Source organism: Gallus gallus, chromosome 1, assembly GCF_016699485.2.
Source record: "Gallus gallus isolate bGalGal1 chromosome 1, bGalGal1.mat.broiler.GRCg7b, whole genome shotgun sequence".
Taxonomy (NCBI): domain Eukaryota; kingdom Metazoa; phylum Chordata; class Aves; order Galliformes; family Phasianidae; genus Gallus; species Gallus gallus.
In genome coordinates this window covers 88972411-88988378 of record NC_052532.1, presented here as the reverse complement: position 1 = coordinate 88988378, position 15968 = coordinate 88972411, and the positions used below count along the sequence as shown (strand labels likewise).

The 15968-nt window shown below is 38.8% G+C and overlaps 2 protein-coding genes across 19 annotated transcripts in view; one reads left to right on the top strand and one right to left on the bottom strand.

Annotated features, from left to right (window-relative positions):
- Positions 1 to 2939: 2939 nt before the first annotated feature.
- Positions 2940 to 14427, top strand: BTLA (B and T lymphocyte associated). Of its 2 annotated transcripts, XM_429579.8 has the most exons (5): positions 2940 to 3110; positions 11426 to 11461; positions 11993 to 12127; positions 12929 to 12975; positions 14081 to 14427. In XM_429579.8, the coding sequence occupies exons 1-5, from the start codon at positions 3041 to 3043 to the stop codon at positions 14405 to 14407; spliced, it is 615 nt and encodes a 204-aa protein (XP_429579.6). In that variant the 5' UTR covers positions 2940 to 3040; the 3' UTR covers positions 14408 to 14427. The 2 variants fall into 2 exon arrangements, with proteins under 2 accessions (XP_429579.6, XP_046757593.1); XM_046901637.1 differs by lacking the exon at positions 11993 to 12127.
- Positions 8787 to 15968, bottom strand: part of CD200 (CD200 molecule) — a 44339-nt gene continuing 37157 nt past the window's right edge. For all 17 annotated transcript variants that reach the window (XR_006939036.1, XR_005858799.2, XR_005858801.2 and 14 more), the window contains one exon: positions 8787 to 10355. The gene's annotated coding sequence lies outside the window, so the exon portion shown is untranslated. The remainder of the gene's footprint in view (positions 10356 to 15968) is intronic.

Below are 15968 nucleotides of genomic sequence, written 5' to 3'. Positions count from 1 at the left end.
CCTTGTCATAGAATGAAATCAGGTTTGTCAAACAGGATCTACCATTTCAAAACCCATGCTGACTGGGCCTGATCTGCTGGTTGACCTTTAACTGGTCCATGATGGTTCCTGAGATTATCTGTTCCATAACCTTCCCTGGCACTGAGGTGAGACTGATAGGTCTGTAACTACCAGGATCATCTTTTCAGCCCTTTTTGAAGGTGGGCATCACATTTGCCAATCTCCAGTCCACCAGAATGTTCCCACTTAGCCAGGACAGTGGAAGGATGATGGAGAGTGGCTTGGCAACCATATCTGCCAACTCCCTCAGCACTCTAGAGTGCGATCAGTCTGGTCCCATGGACTTGTGAGCATCCAGCTTTTGGAGCAGGTCCAGGACCATCTCATCGTGGATTATGCAGGGCCTATTCTGTTCCCCATCCCTGTATCTAATACTTGCATGTGGCAGCTCCTATCTTACAGTTCAAACATTTTCACAAAGTTACCAACAAGAAATTGTGCATTTTGATATTAGCTTTCTAAAAGTCATAGAGAGCAGTCAAAGGTTTGGCTTTTTGTTAAACTTCAGTAGGGAGGAAAAGACTCAGTTCAATCCAGTTGCCAGTCTTCCCTTCACCGTACTTGGAATGAACTCATAACATTTTCACTTTTTGAGGAAGTCAACGAAGCCCCTCAAAATTGTTAAAAATCATAGAATCACAGAATCTCTGAGGTTGGAAAAGACCTTGAGATCATCTAGCCAACCATCCATCTACCACCAGTATTTCCCACTAGCCCACATCCCTTAATACCATGCCTATATGTTCCTTGAACACCTTCAGGGATGGTGACTCCACCACCTTAATGGGCAGCCCATTCCAGTGCCTGACCACTCTCTCAGAAAAGTAGTATTTCCTAACGTCCAACAGTGTAAACAACATAAAGAGGGATCTGATCATATGCACCAGTTATCTAAAGTAGGATTGAACCCCCCCCCCCCCCCCCCCGAAAAAAAAAAGTTTACAAGAATCAAAGGACATTAGAAATGCCTTAGGGCTTTGTAATAAGATGATGATATTGACCACAGCAATGAAACCCCTCCCCATTCCCCAAGGTCCTTCCTTACGCTCATCAAATCAGGAGGAGCAAACATGAAATATAAACTCTATTTCAGAGTGATCCTTTTCTCTCTCATTGTTTTGCTCTCTGATTAAAATTTTGGTTTTATAATGAGGAGACAAGGATTACGTATCAACTACTACTATGACATTCCTGGCACAAACTTTGAGCAACTCAACATTAACACAAGTAAAAATTACAGTGCCCAGAACACATCCCTTTAACGATCAGTTTTACTGCCTATGCTGGCTATGGATTCAGCCACTAGGTGTCTTCACTACTCAGAATTACAACGCACAGATCCAGTATTTTGTCTTCAGTGGAAGTTTGGTGTGTGGGTGGATAGTTAGACTCCAGCAGTTTTCTTTCTTAACTGTTTTTCCAGTTATGCTGGTTTACAGTATTTGTAAGGCTATATCCTTACAAACATCTATATGATACTCCCAATCATATGGACTGTGCTAGGCTCTTCTAACAGTGAAATTTTGGAAAGCTATTCAATTATTTTCTCCAAAGTATCACTTAGATTTTTGTTAAAGCATAATATACTCCTCTACTCTGCTCCCATGAAACCCCACCTGTAGTACTGTGTCCAGTTCTGGGACCCCCCAACGCATGAAAGACACAGAACTGTTAGAGTGGGTCTCGAGGAAGGCCATGAGAATGATCAGAGGGCTGGAGCACCTCCCCATGAGGACAGGCTGAGAGAGCTGGGGCTCTTTAGCCTGTAGAAAAGGCAGCTCCAAGGAGACCTTATAGTGGCCTTCCAGTACTTAAAGGTACTACAGGAAAGCTGTGGAGAGACTTTTTTTTTTTAAAGGGCATGTAGCAACAGGACAAGAGGAAACAACTTTAAACTCGAAGAGGGTAGATTCAGTCTAGATATTAGGAAGAAATTCTTCATTGTGAGGGTGGTGAGACACTGGAACACGTTGCCCAGTGGGGTTGTGAATTCCCCCTCCCTGGAGGCATTTAAAGACAGGCTGGATGGGGCCTTGAGCAACCTGGTCTAGATGGGGGGCTGGAACGAGATGATCTTAAAGGTCAGTTCCAACCCAAACCATTCTCTAATACACGCATTTTAAGATAGAATTTTGTAACTGCATTTTTTTCTTTCCTGGTTTCTATTTGTAGCTGTTGTATGTGCATTATAAGCAAAAGCAATAGCTACTCTGCACAAAACTCCTGTTTAACTCTAGTTTGCTTCTAATTTTATGAAGAATCTCTACATTTGTTAGAATATTTGAGAAGCAGATATTTTAGAAACATTCAGAAAGCAAAAAAGAAGAAAAGAACAAGGTAATGCATACTTTAAAAGAGCAGCCCGAATCCAAATCTAGATTGCTTGTCTCTATGTCATAAGAAGGCTAAGACTTGAAGATAGTGCAGACTTGTAAATTAATGAAAATTGAGACATCTTTCTGATCTCTAACCGGCTGCGAACAGCTGATTTGTTTGGCTTCCTAATTTTAATCTATGTAACTAAGGTTGAATTATAATAATACATAAGAACTAAACAACTCTAAAATAGTATTTTGCATTGTTTTTTTTGGCATACTGCTGCTTGTGAAATAAAAATCTCAAATGCAGAAGAACCATACTAAAACAATGTGCAGCTCTGTTGCAGAGTAAGCAGAGCCAGAGAAGTGTAAAAAAATGTTTTACCCTGAATTGCAGAGCAGTTCCGACATGTCGCGAAACAACCAAGCAGTTCACATTTCAGCTACACTGACACTATAGCATAACCCACCAGATTTTTTGCATGCTACTTTGCTTCCCTGCCCCTTTTCTCAGCATTGTCTTAACAGAAGAACAAAAGGAAACGTTCAAATACATACCCTGGGTGAACCTAACAGGATGCAAGAGGCCATCTGAGCTGCACTCTTCAAACCCACAGGAAACCCTCCTCTACTATGTCCCGAGAACAAAGCCTCCTCCAGTCATGTTGATAAGATGGATCTTGTTGTACAGCCTTCTAGTAAGGCTGGCTCAGAGCAACAATCAAGATTCTGGTAAGTTGTGGTTTTATTATTTACTGTATGTATGGTTGAACATTGAAAGGAAAAAAAAAACAGAAACCAATTCCTCATGTACCTTGTAGATAAGGTATGTCTTATTTTATTACCATATCTGAGACTCCTGAAGTAATTAAAGAAGATGATTCTGGCAATGACTGAGAACTATTAGGTACCAAGTCTAGCACCTGAGGACCAGATGCATCTTTCTTGGTGGGCTCTGCCCTCAAGTGGGATGACAGTACTCAGTCTCTGCTTGAAATCTAGGATTTCTACCTGCTTCAACCTGGTTTGCAGTCAGACTGTCCTTACTGCATAAATAAATGCATCTTCCATCATTTAGCTTATTTCAGTATGAATTTTCATCCCGTTTTCAGCTTAGAACCCCCATCATTTTTAATGAGAGAAGCCCTCCTAGTTCAAAGTGATGTGAGCACCACAATGTGCTCAGTTCACCCCTACTATTAATTTTACTTCAGACATTATTTTGGTTCTAGATCTTCCACGCTGTTCTCACCCAGGAAACAAGCGTTGGTATTGAAAGGAAGGTAGTCTTACATTAAGGGTTATAGCTATGGGAGTGGATGTTCTCATCTGCTCTTAGTATATTTCAGGTATTTCAAACAACACATTTATCCAAATAACACTTGTTACAAGGCATTGCTAAAATAACAAATTCAGTGTGAGCTATGTGAAGCTTAGTTGACATGAATGACCGATTCTGCAGATCTATAGCATCAGATACTGTTTTTATGAACAAAATGCATCAAAAATACTTACAGGAAAGGTTAAGTGATCATTCAGAGTATCTGGGAAGGCAAACTCAAATACTTGGCTTAGAATACATGAATCACCAGGTCAATTAGATGCAGCTGTTTAATTGGAATGTCATCTGAGCTCACTCAGCCAGGCTACTGAATTGCTTTAGTCATTTGAAAATCAAATGTAAACATGCTTCTGAAGGTGATGTATCCAGCAATAAACCTTCTTCATATTCAGCAAAAGTCTTCTTATCTTGTAAGAGATAACTACTACTTCTGCTTACTTCATTATGACTGCCTGAGCTATCAGGTCCTCACAGACACCTTCCTCCACTGTTCAGCTCATTAATACGTGTGTGAACCCCAAGACTCATCTGCCAGATTCCTACATAATGTTTTTAAAACTGAATACTAATTTTATTGCACTTCTTACTGTACGACTTCTGTTTACATAGAATCTATTTCACCAAGTTTTATTCTTCGATCTACACCAAAGTTATCATTATGTTTATGAAAGCATTGCAGGCAGAAAAGTCTTTGAAAACCAGTCTCCACAGCATCTCGATGTAATTTTTTAAATATATTTATATTTTAGACAAGTTTTCCAAGCTTGTTCAACTTCTCTCTTTTTTTTTTTTAAATAAGATGCAAGTTGAAGGCAAGTTATTTAAGCTTTGCTTGCTGTCAATCTATCTAAGCTTTCCTAAACTCCTATCATAACAGTTGATGATGACAGATTTTGTACACCAAGTTAATGACAAACAAATCTTTGCTAAATTAGAGAAGAGGCAAACAAGTTTTTTTGATAAGTTTACATATGGACCTTCCTTTCTCCACAGCCCCAATAATTTCAGCTCAGTCAAACCCTGCCTCCTTTGAAACATGACAACATTGGCTATTTCCATCCAGTTGCACCAACAGTGGTTGTTGATGTCTGGAATATATAAAGTCAATGCTGTATTTCATACTGATGAAAATAAAACCGAGCAAGGCTTCCACCACCCCGAGCAGCTCAGCCAGTCTCTACACACATGCCCACTGGTCCTATAAACATCACTTTTCCCGTTAGCCCTCCATGCAGGACAGCTGGCACATTCTAACATTCAGCTATACTGAAATTTGCCAACTTCAAGTTTCAGTCGTCAAAACATCAAAGCATGCTCTCTGCTTTTACATCACATTACAACTTTCATCAAGAAATTGTTTTGAATAAATAAATAAAGGTGCAGTTCTGACAGCTGCCTCAGCACACAGGTCAGCTTCACAAGTGTTATCACCGCTAAGAAAAAGAAACATCTACGAAATTGAGAAGCTCTTCATTGTTTGCAAAGCAAATATAAAAAGTATATGGCTGCGTTTAGAACATGGGGAAAAATAAGCAAAATGCAAATGCAAAAATGAAAGCTAAGTTTCTATTAGCTAAACAACAAATTAATTCATTTTAAATATATCACACATACTATGTCATCTCTTGGTCCTCTTTAAAAGGAGAAAGAAGAACACAAAATTTCAATTAATAACTCTTAATTTACTGGAATTCTTTCACGATCTTAGATGAGGAGGTGTGACTGGCATCCTTTAGAAAGGAAAGATTAGAAAGCTCAATTTTTAGCTATTATTTTTCTCCGATGAATTGAGTCAGATAAATAGAAAGGTGTCTCCATTATCCCCATTCTCTTTGCTTCATAAATAACACCATGACTACTGCATCATTCCCTTGAGCATGAGGATAAAAAAATATATTGCTATTGATAAAATTACAGTATTGTCACGAGTCTTTCATTATTGTATAAGTTTAGAGTGCACACTTTTGTTTGAAAACCTTATCCTGGCAGTTCACTACACAGAAAGTTTTCCTTACCTGTAAAATTAGTTCTAGGCGCAGTTGAGCTTGACTTGCCACAGCCTATCCAGAAGAACAGTCAAGCGATCTAAAAGAGAATTTGCTTTTATTCAATCTGAATCTTTTCAAGTTCTGTAAGATTGAAAGTGATCTACAGAGCTCTCACGTTACAGATTCTTTTACCCTCTTGAAAACTGCCCATTCAAATACTCATCATGAACACTCGTAGATATAAAATACTGAAAGTTTCAGACGATGTCAAACCTTGTAGTTAGTTTCAGCTCATAACAACATTCCACAAAGAACAATTTATTTCAGAAATCGCATACAGTCTTTAATGAGAAGATAACTACCCCAAGTTTGACTTCTCATACGCCACAGCAAGATAGAAAAAAAATTACCTTGCCAGGGGAAAAGTATTCAGAGCTACATTTACTCTCATTTACTGAGGTTTATTGAGTGTTTCTTTCCAATAGCAACCAATAAATAGAAAACAAAAAGTTATCCACTAATTAAGTGTTGATTCTCCCTCCTCCCCCACTGCCTGTTAAAGACATCCCTTACTGTCTAAGGAATGTTTTTATATTGTTATTTAAATCCCAGATCTTCCCTAAGACCTATTCCTTTTCAGTGGTCCTTAGAACTACACCCAGGAAAGATATTTTAAAATTTGTATTAAATATCTTATTCTGTATAGAGAGTCCCAAGAATTTTGGTTTTAGGCAATTTTTTTTCTACTGCTTTTTATCTACTTGAAGGTTTCTGTTTCTTTTTTAAAACTATATATAGATGAACTGCGAGAGAAGAAAAGCTAACAAGAGATTTTAGGGCATGTTCATTATGAATTCCCACACTTAATTGTTGAAGATGGTGGATTATAGAAAAACGCTTTTGCTATCCTAATTTCTATTGAGTTTCAAAACAATTCCAACTAAGAACTTTCTAAAGGCTGAACAAGTGTCTTTTTTTTTTAATAATTTTTTTTCCTAGAAGGTCCCTGATTTTATGACTTATAATATATGTAAAGTACTAGATTTGTTTCTAGCAAAAGATCACAAACAAAACCAAATAGTTCAACTATAAATCATTATCAAGTCACAGAAGTAAAAAAAAAAAACTTGCAGTTATTTTTGATACTCCCATCATTGCTCTGTAACTGAAAGGAAAAAAAGAAAAAGGAAGACTGAAAAGCAATCTAAAGCCCAATCATCTTACACTTCTAAGAGGAGCCTTTTCCTTTTGTAGGGCAGCCTATAAACTCTTACGTGCACCAAAAAACAACCAGTAGCTTGGTTAACAAGTCCAAAAGATTCCTCTTTGGTTGATAGAAAGTAAAAATAAATAAATCACTCAAGGAAGTAATAGCACTTACCTGCTATCCACAGGCTACTTCTAAGGGATTCACAAAATTTAACTACAACTATATCAATTTACAATCAACTAAGCCACTTCTCCTAAGAATACAACTACACTATTCTCAGACCACTCTCTTTCTACCCCCTCCATCCACTTCAGTTTTTGTCCCTGAAAGGAGAGGGAGAGGGGATGAGGCTTTATTTGCTAGCGTTAATAGGCAGCAGGTCACCAAACACTTTCACCTGCAGCAGCAGGTGGAAATGAAGATTAAAATGTTTTACACAGGTGACTTTGTGAAAAAAGACAGAAAATTGAATTCAGGCCCAGTAGTGGCTGGGAATTTTCCTCTGGAAATCTAATTTTAGCAAACCTGATTATGTTGTAATTATAGTAGTATGATGAATGCCCACCATCAGATGATGAAGGAACACAATTTTGGCACATGTTGGTATAGGTATTGGGGGAAAAAAAGAGGAAATGTTAATCAAGCTAACCTAGCTGAAAAACTGACTAGCAAATGTCATTTGAACTCTATTGAAAACATACTATTATCAGCAAAAGTAATATGAAGTAAGTTCAATTGCAGCAGAAGATTTTTTTAAAGTCAAATTGTCATCAAGGAAATCCTTTGACAGCAGTAGAATTAGCTCCTTACAACTTAACTGGTGGCAGTGCAAGAAATCATAAGGAGGGAAATTTCTTGTGGTATCAACGCAAGAACATGCATAAGTGATTCCAGTCTCCAGTTAAGGTAACCTCAGCCTTTCTGCGCAGACAGTAGAACCCAGTTCTCTCTGAGAGGGTCTGCTGCTGAGTGTTACTCTATGTTACAATGACCAGTGCAAAACAATCATTTTTTTAGAACAAGCAGTGATAAGACATTTTCCCTTCCAACAACCTATACAACTAATCTTCATCTGATGTCAAGGGGATTAATTATACTGCTGTTGTTCTTATTCAGTCTTTGCATTACCAATCACTTTGCTATAAAAGTTTAGTATTTAGCACTTGTCTTCTTGAACTATCACCTGTCTTTCTATAAAACACCTAATTTATCAAGATCATACAGAAGTCAAAACCTGTCCTTTAGTGCCTATATAACTTCTGCCAGCTTTCTAATGTCTGTAAATTTAATAGATATTTTCTTTTCCTTCAACTGAGTCATTAGTTCAAAAAAAAAAATTCAAAACCCGACTTGGAACAATTCAATATATAACCTCCAATAGCACAGCCTTTCATTTTTACTTTGTTCTGGTCTAATTATTTAGAATTTTGCAACTACTGTGCATTCAACTATAGCATGTTATCAAAATACATCTAGGTAACAATTGTCAAAGGCAGCCTCAAAAATACCACAGAAGTCAAGATATACCACAGACAGACAGATAGATACGGCTGCTTGACTCTTCATAATGTCTGTTACTTGGTCACAGAGGGAAATCAGACAAGTTTGCTGTCATTTGTTGCTGATGAATTCATTCACACTGCTCTGTCCTCTTTATCTTCCCAAGGCTGACAGGCAGTTTGGGTATTTTTTTTTTTTTTTAATACCCATCAACTGGAAGATACAGATATGCTTAGGATTTCTTTCTCTGGACTTGCAAGCAATCACTCTTCATTACATAAGCACTCTACTATAAGAGAGAGTAGGGAAGTAGGAAGCTCTTAAGTGTCACACACTTTTTATTACTTAGCCAAAGAAATCAAGCACCATAGGAAACAAAAATCTTTATTAAAAGGTCAGGTCATTCAATGGTAAGACCCAAAGTAAAAGAGATATATTACAGCTTGAACACTTGAGTTTAGCAGAACTTTACAAAACTGAAGAACTGGAGATAAGATACATATAATTATTTTCATTATTCCAGTTATAACAAATCACTACCAAACAAAAGCCTTTACTTCTGTAAATTATTAATGATTGCGTAGTAAACAATAATCTGAAATAAATCTAAAAGTAACAGAAAGTGTCTGTGAGAAGGATGACATAGGAAAATCTTCTACACATATTTTATGTATTTTCTCTCTAAACTACAATTCCAGATTTGATTGAGATATAAACTGATATTCATGTCAGAGGGAGAAAGTCAATTTTAACAAAACTCCTAAAAATGAAGGAAGCTGTTGTCTTGATTTATCTGCTATCAGTGTTCATATGGAGATAAGACCTGAAAGTAGACAAAGAAAGCCTAACAAAAATGAGAGAGAAAAGAAACTGATTAGTGGCTTTATGAATATATAACCAATCCCCACACATCACGATTTTTCTCATGTTTTTCTTTTCTTGGATTTGGTGCCAGGGATTGTCTAGTTGAAACTAAAGTTCAAAGAAACTCTGAGAACAAAATCTGTATTGCTAACTACTTGGTTATACACTGTCTAGTTCATTACTGCAAGGAAAGACCAGTCACACAGTTGTTCAAGACAGAGGTGGAAGGATGAGTGCTGCTGAATGACAGCAAAGCATAATCAGAGTCCAACATTTTCACTCTGGAGCTCTTCCTCATTACCAGAACAATACTGGGACCAGTTGGACTCTAAAAGTTGGGTTTCATTGAAAAGTGTGGACAACAGGTTGAGGGAAGAGGTCCTCCCCAGCTACTTTGCCCCAGTGAGGCCACTCTGTATGCATCCAGTTCTGGGCTCCTCACTCAAGAAAGACAGGATCTTCTTGAGAGAGTCCAGTGAAAGGCCAGAAAGAGTATTAGGGGCCTGGAGCATCTCCCTTATGAAGAAAGGCTGAGAGACTATTCCCTCTGGAGAAGACTGAGAGGGATCTCATCATTGTTGATAAATATCTAAAGGGCAGGAGTCAAGTGGATGTGGCCAGACTCTTTCAGCAGAGCCCAGTGACAGGACAACAGAAATAGGCACAAACTGGAACACAGGAAGTTCCATACGTACATGAGGAAGAACTTCTTTATTGTGAGGGTGGCAGAGCATTGGAGCAGGCTGCCCAGAGATGTTGTGGAGTCTCCTCTGGAGATATTCAAAACCAACCTGGACACTTTCCTGTGTGACCTGCTGCAGGGAACTCCTTTAGCAGAAGAGGTTGGACTCGATGATTTCTAGAGGTCCTTTCCAACTCCTACAACTCTGTGATTTTGTGATTCTGTTATTGTTTAAAGTGAGTCTCATAAACAAGTGGATTCCTTATACAAGAAAACTCATTCACGGTGGATGATGGCTTCTCCCAGCATGTTTTTCTGGTAGCATAGTAACAGTCCAAAATCAGCTATGTGGTTAATTACCACCTTCATGCTTCTATCCTGTCTCTTGGTGCTGGGGAAAGAGAAAAAGAGAAAAATAAAAGGAGGATCTGGAATAGAAACGCAAAGCATCAAATGGCCGTTAATGAATTATTCAATAATTTAAAAATATCAGCTGAAATGAAGAAAGACTATGAGAGGACAGCCTTGTAATATGCTATATGACTAGACAGAATGCCAATAGGCATGTATTTGTAATTGATGAGGCAACACAACAGTAAAGAGAACAAAGCAATTCAAGCCTCTTGTTGAGACTGATTTTGCAATAGAGAGTCATAGAATCATACAATGTCTTGGCTTGGAAGGGACCTTAATGATGATCTAGTTTCAGCCCCCCTGTGAGTTGCCACCTGCTAGATCAGAGAAAGTATATTTTTGTACCCAAGAAGTTCAAGAACAGAAAAGATCACTGAGCTTTAAATACCCTCAGGGAGTAATGGACAAGTGATACTAACTTAGCCAGTTGTGAAGTCTAGGTTACGGTGAACCACATCTGCCCTCCTCAACATTGCTCTGCTGCTAGAAAGCACTCTGCACATCTGTAATGTCCAACTAAGACTGTGTGGTTATAAAACTGTTCTGTTGCCATTTCTTCTAATAAGTTAGTGGACTTGTAATCATTGTTACTTTTTGCCACAGGAAAAGTTGCAGCAGAAACAGCAACACCAGAATTTATGGCTACAATCTGCTATCAGGCACAGTATTTTCCCAGCTTCCACGATACAGATTTCATTTGAGGCAAGAAGAGCAGAGATTCTTGAGTATCAGTATGGTATATTCACAATTATCACACCATGAATAAATGGTGACATAGATCTCAGTGTATGTGCTCTATTAATGTATGTATATGAGTACCAAGGAGGCCTGAGACATAGAACCACTTTGTCAGCAGTGGAAGACCAACACTTCATCTCCCCCTCCCACAAATCACTGCAGCTTTTGTTTGCTGTATTTTGTTCCCTCTTCCATCACCAGGTTGAAGGTGAGGTTTGTTGACACTTCAGTGTGTGGAGAAGAGAACACAAATGCAGTGCAAACTGTCAGGCTGCAGTTTCATTTCCCTGTCTTATTTTTCTCTTTCAGAAAAGTCTGAAAACATCACCACACCTTCATCAAAAAGTAAGTTCTGATTTCTTGTTTCCTCTTTAAGAGAAACGAAGCAACCAGTACTGTTATGAGTTTCGGTCTTAAAGTTAGACCCCTAAAATGAATATCTTCTAAATGATACCATGTGCATAAGCTATAACAACATTCATTTCTAGGCTTGTCCATTCAAATCAGTCAAGATCCAATCAATCAGAAAGCTTTTTAGTTGTTTTTGTCTACTGTGCAAATACTACAGTAAAAGAAGAGGAAGAAAGACCTTAATCTTAGAATGCATTGGACGCTTAGAGCTATGCTTTAATTCTGACCCTTTGTTTGTTTCTGTCGGTCTTGTGCTATGTATCATTCCTCAGCAACATTTTTCCACACAGCTTTCATTCTAGTATCTTCATACTTGCTAACATGTCCCTGGAGATTGCTATCTCATGACATGCTGTACCAAGCTAGAGAATGTTTTAATTACATTAAGAAGCCAGTTGCATCGGAAAGAACAAATGCTAAAATCTCCAGTCAAATATTACCCTATGCTAATGCATGTTAATGCAGTTTTAGATGCCTCTACTAAGTCAAAAGAACATGGAAAACACAAGACATTGCACATTATTTATGCTTCAGTACCCGTGGGTCTATGTTGTCCATTCATCTTCATATGCGTGTTTTGGAGTCTAAGGAGGTACTATGGTGAGCAGTTTTATAATATAATATTCCCTTACTGTGTATATGATTCCATAGTTATAGTTTCATTCAAGGCTTAATGAAAACCCAATTAATTGTCCTTGTCAAGTGTGCAGGTTAAAATAATGAATCTTCAAAAAGTTTAATTTATTCCATGTTTTGTTCCCTTCCAGAGAGACAAGTGTGAAAGTAAAGAGCAAGTAAAATATACAGATTTTATAATAGTTGGAATTTTTTCTCCTGGCTTTTTGAGCAATCAAGTTACAAATGAGTAAGACTTTTAGCCACATCAATGCCATCAAATTCTATTCAGTTGCATTTTATATTCCCACTTGTCCCTCTGAGCTATCAAACAGTTGCAGTATTAATCTCTCCCGTTTTACAGGAACTCTTACTCAGCTTCCATGCTCGAAGTCAATAGGGAATCCTGGAGTCCCCCACATCTCATTAAGTGAAGCAATCAATTATTTGTTTTCTCATGGGATGGCTTAAGGATGTTTCCATACTTTTTCTTTCCATTTCACTGCATAGAAAGACAACTAACCCCAAGTACAGCAGGAATTTATCTGTTCCTACTCAGAGAAGCTCTGAGGAACACAGAAACACATTCTATAAGAAATCATTTTATGCTGACTACCTTTTGGCAGTGAAACAATCCCTAAATATAGTTTGGAGACAGATTTTTATTCTTTGGGGAGTACTCAATAAAGCAAGGGCTGCTTTGGTAATCTATACGCCTCTGTGAGCAGAAAGGCATCTTCTCAATGCTGATTGATTGAAACATCCCTTTTTTTTTCTTCTTCCTAGGAAAGCGTAAGAGAACTCCATCAGCACCACAGAGACAAGAGAGCCGGGTATGCTTAAATTCTGCCACCACTGAAACCTGATAATGTCCAGTAGAACCACGTAGTGAAAATAAATTTTTGCATAGTTTAAAATGTGGAGTAGGATTGGAGACAGGTTTAATTGTGCTGCCTGGAAAGAATGGCTTCCCTGGCATGAGGTATCACCTTGCCTGAGCTGAAGGGAAAGAACTCAGCATTTTTGCCACAAAGGTACTTTAAGCATCTAAACTCCTTTTAAAATGCATTAATTTGTAAAACCATTCCAGCAGGAGTTTAGGCACCTGAAGCACCTCTGTTGACCTAGTTCTGACTGTACAGGACAAAAAGTCACCCACAGGGTCAGTACAATGATTGAGAAGAATGCTTTGCTATGTGGCTGGCACGAATTCACACAATTCTTGCAATTGGTTCCAAAGAAATTAGATGAGCAGAAGGCAGAATGCAAAAGATGTGACAGGAGCTGGCAGCTGTCACTCACAAGAAAAGCTGTGGTAAGGATCAAAGGGCACCAAATGGACTGCAGTGCTCCTGAAAGACAAGGTGGGGGAAAGAAAACTGAAAGCAGTGAGTTCTAAGTGGCTGGAAAAAAATGGATGCCAAAAGAGGATTTCTTTAGAGAGAGATGGATTTGCAGATTTGGGAGAAGAAGAGAGATTTATTTGGAGAATAATTTTTTAAAAAGAAAAAAAAAAAACGGTAATGGGTCAGAGATCTGGAAATAGGAGAATAAGGGCAGTCAGAAAGATACCTTGGGGTTTGGAGGTGAAAATGAGGATTTAATAGGCTTGGAAAGAAGAGCGTGAATGAGTGGCATGGAAGAGCTCTCAAGAGGATAAATCAGTTTTGCCTTAAGTTGAAATCGTGCAAGGAAAGACATGACTGAGTTTGGGAAGGGAAGTGGAGAAAGACTAGAGACACGAGTATGATTTCTAGCTTATTTCAGATATCAAAAGAAAATCCAGTGATCAGGTGAGTCCAATGTACCCATCTTCAAAAGCAGTTTTAAAGGGATACAGCAAGGCCAACAGACTCCTACCCACATCTTATCTATCTAGCAGGAGCACAGGCAATAGCCAGTTGTGCACAGAGCTGTACCCTGTTCTGTCTTTTGCAGGTCAGAAGGCTATCAGCTCTTCCATCCCACGCTGATGGGACAACTCCAGATACAGATGAAAGCTCCTCACTTTACTGTTCCATGTCTAGCCCACCTCAGCTCTTGCCTGTCAACAAGATTTATGACAGTGTTCCTCAACGTAATGCTCAGGAGACAGCATCTAACTCACCTTCTAATGATCCTTCCATCCCAGCTTCACTTGAAAGCCAAGATGTCCTCATATATGCCTCACTAAACCATTCTGCTTCTACAAATAAATACCAGAGAAGGAAGTTCTCTATAGAAAATGAATTTATAGAATATGCCTCTATTAAGGTAAATAAATAAATACGGCAGACTTCACCAAACAGCCATTTTGTGTGTATTCTCAGGTTTATCTTCCATCCAGAATACCTTTCCTTTCTCTCCCGGGAAAGCTTTCCTTTTGTTTAGAAGAACCTGTGGATGCTCCCCCACTACAGACAGGAATTCAAAACACAGCCTGTGTCATGCAGATGGGTGGGTAATTGCACTGGATATTCGTCTCTTAAATGGAGGAATAAAAGGAAACACAGACAGCTTTCCTGTTCTTCCTCTGCCCAGGATTCTGCTTCCAGTCTGACCTTTTGTTGTGGTTTAAACAGAGGCAAAGGGGAGGAGAAGGGAGGGCATTCTCAGGTCATAAACATATAAAAGGAATCCATGAGGAAGACGATACTGAGCCAAATTAATTCCTCCAAAGTATAAATATGCTAAATATAAACATACTAAATATGCCCGGGGGAGAAATTTTCTCTGAGGTTCTAAGAACACCCGTACCAGGATTCCGTTTCTCATTCCAGTTCATCTCCTTGCAGAGTTCCTTGAACACCATGAACGCACAATCCTCGTATTAACTAAAATTATGTAAATACTTTCATTTGTTTGCTTCTTGTGGGGAACAGGCAAGAAAATGGAAAAGGTTGTTTTCCTTTTATTAAGAAGTCACACAAATAACGTGTGAGAGTGTTCTCTTTTTTCCTCCTGGTGTGATGACCGGTTAGCTAAGTTAATGCATATTCCTTTTGTCCATGATGAGTCCATGGAAATAACAAATGCTGAGCAGTGACTGATCACAGACTGAATAAAAACATTCTGTTCATGAGTAGCTGTGCACAACTGCGCCAGGCCAAGCTTTCCTCCCAACACTAGCACAAGAACATGATTATGCTTCGTGCTCAGGTTTGTGGAAAAGAAGATAAAAAGGAGGTAAGGACCAAAGTGTCATTTGAACTTTGAGGAGAATGCCTGTGCCCTTCTTCTGCTGCACTTATTTCATTATAGTTTGGATACTATGCATCTGCTCCTGCAGCGCAGTTGTCTGAAAAATTACATTTAGCAATGTCTGCACCAAGAGGTTTGCAGAAGCAGAGAGTCTTCAACATGGTTAAAAATTCAGACTACAGTTGAAAAGGAAGAGTGGAAGTCCAGTTCTCAGCGTGCACATAACGCACCAGATGATGTGCAGTTAATGGAAGGAAGTCAAGCTTCTTCATCTCTCACCCTTGCACAGTTCCAGTTAACACCAAATTTTTTATCAGATACACATTAACCCTGTCACGTTGATAAAACAGATCATTTGTTATGCTTGTGGCACATCTATCTTCCACCCATCGTGCACTCTACCATGGACTCTGCCCCAGAACAATGCCCATGTGATTGACAGCCAAAGGAGGCCAAGCACAGCTGTGAGAAGTACTGCACAGCCACCAGCTGCAATGCTAGAGAAATCTGAACATGCTGTGTTCCACTCTCAGATCAAGGCCGAACCATGGCTTAAGAAGGGGTCCCCAGAGATCAAGGTTTGGTTTGGAAGATGAGATTTCTGTAGGTAAACAGGAAGCACCTTGCCACCTCACCATCAGATGTG

What these genes read in the sequence shown, in the direction of transcription:
- BTLA (XM_429579.8), top strand. Translation starts at nt 3,041, where the DNA reads ATGTTGATAAGATGGATCTTGTTGTACAGCCTTCTAGTAAGGCTGGCT. An exon ending in GAGCAACAATCAAGATTCTG is followed by an intron (nt 3,111 to 11,425) that starts GTAAGTTGTGGT and finishes TTTCTCTTTCAG; the next exon opens with AAAAGTCTGAAAACATCACC. An exon ending in CACCACACCTTCATCAAAAA is followed by an intron (nt 11,462 to 11,992) that starts GTAAGTTCTGAT and finishes ATGTTAATGCAG; the next exon opens with TTTTAGATGCCTCTACTAAG.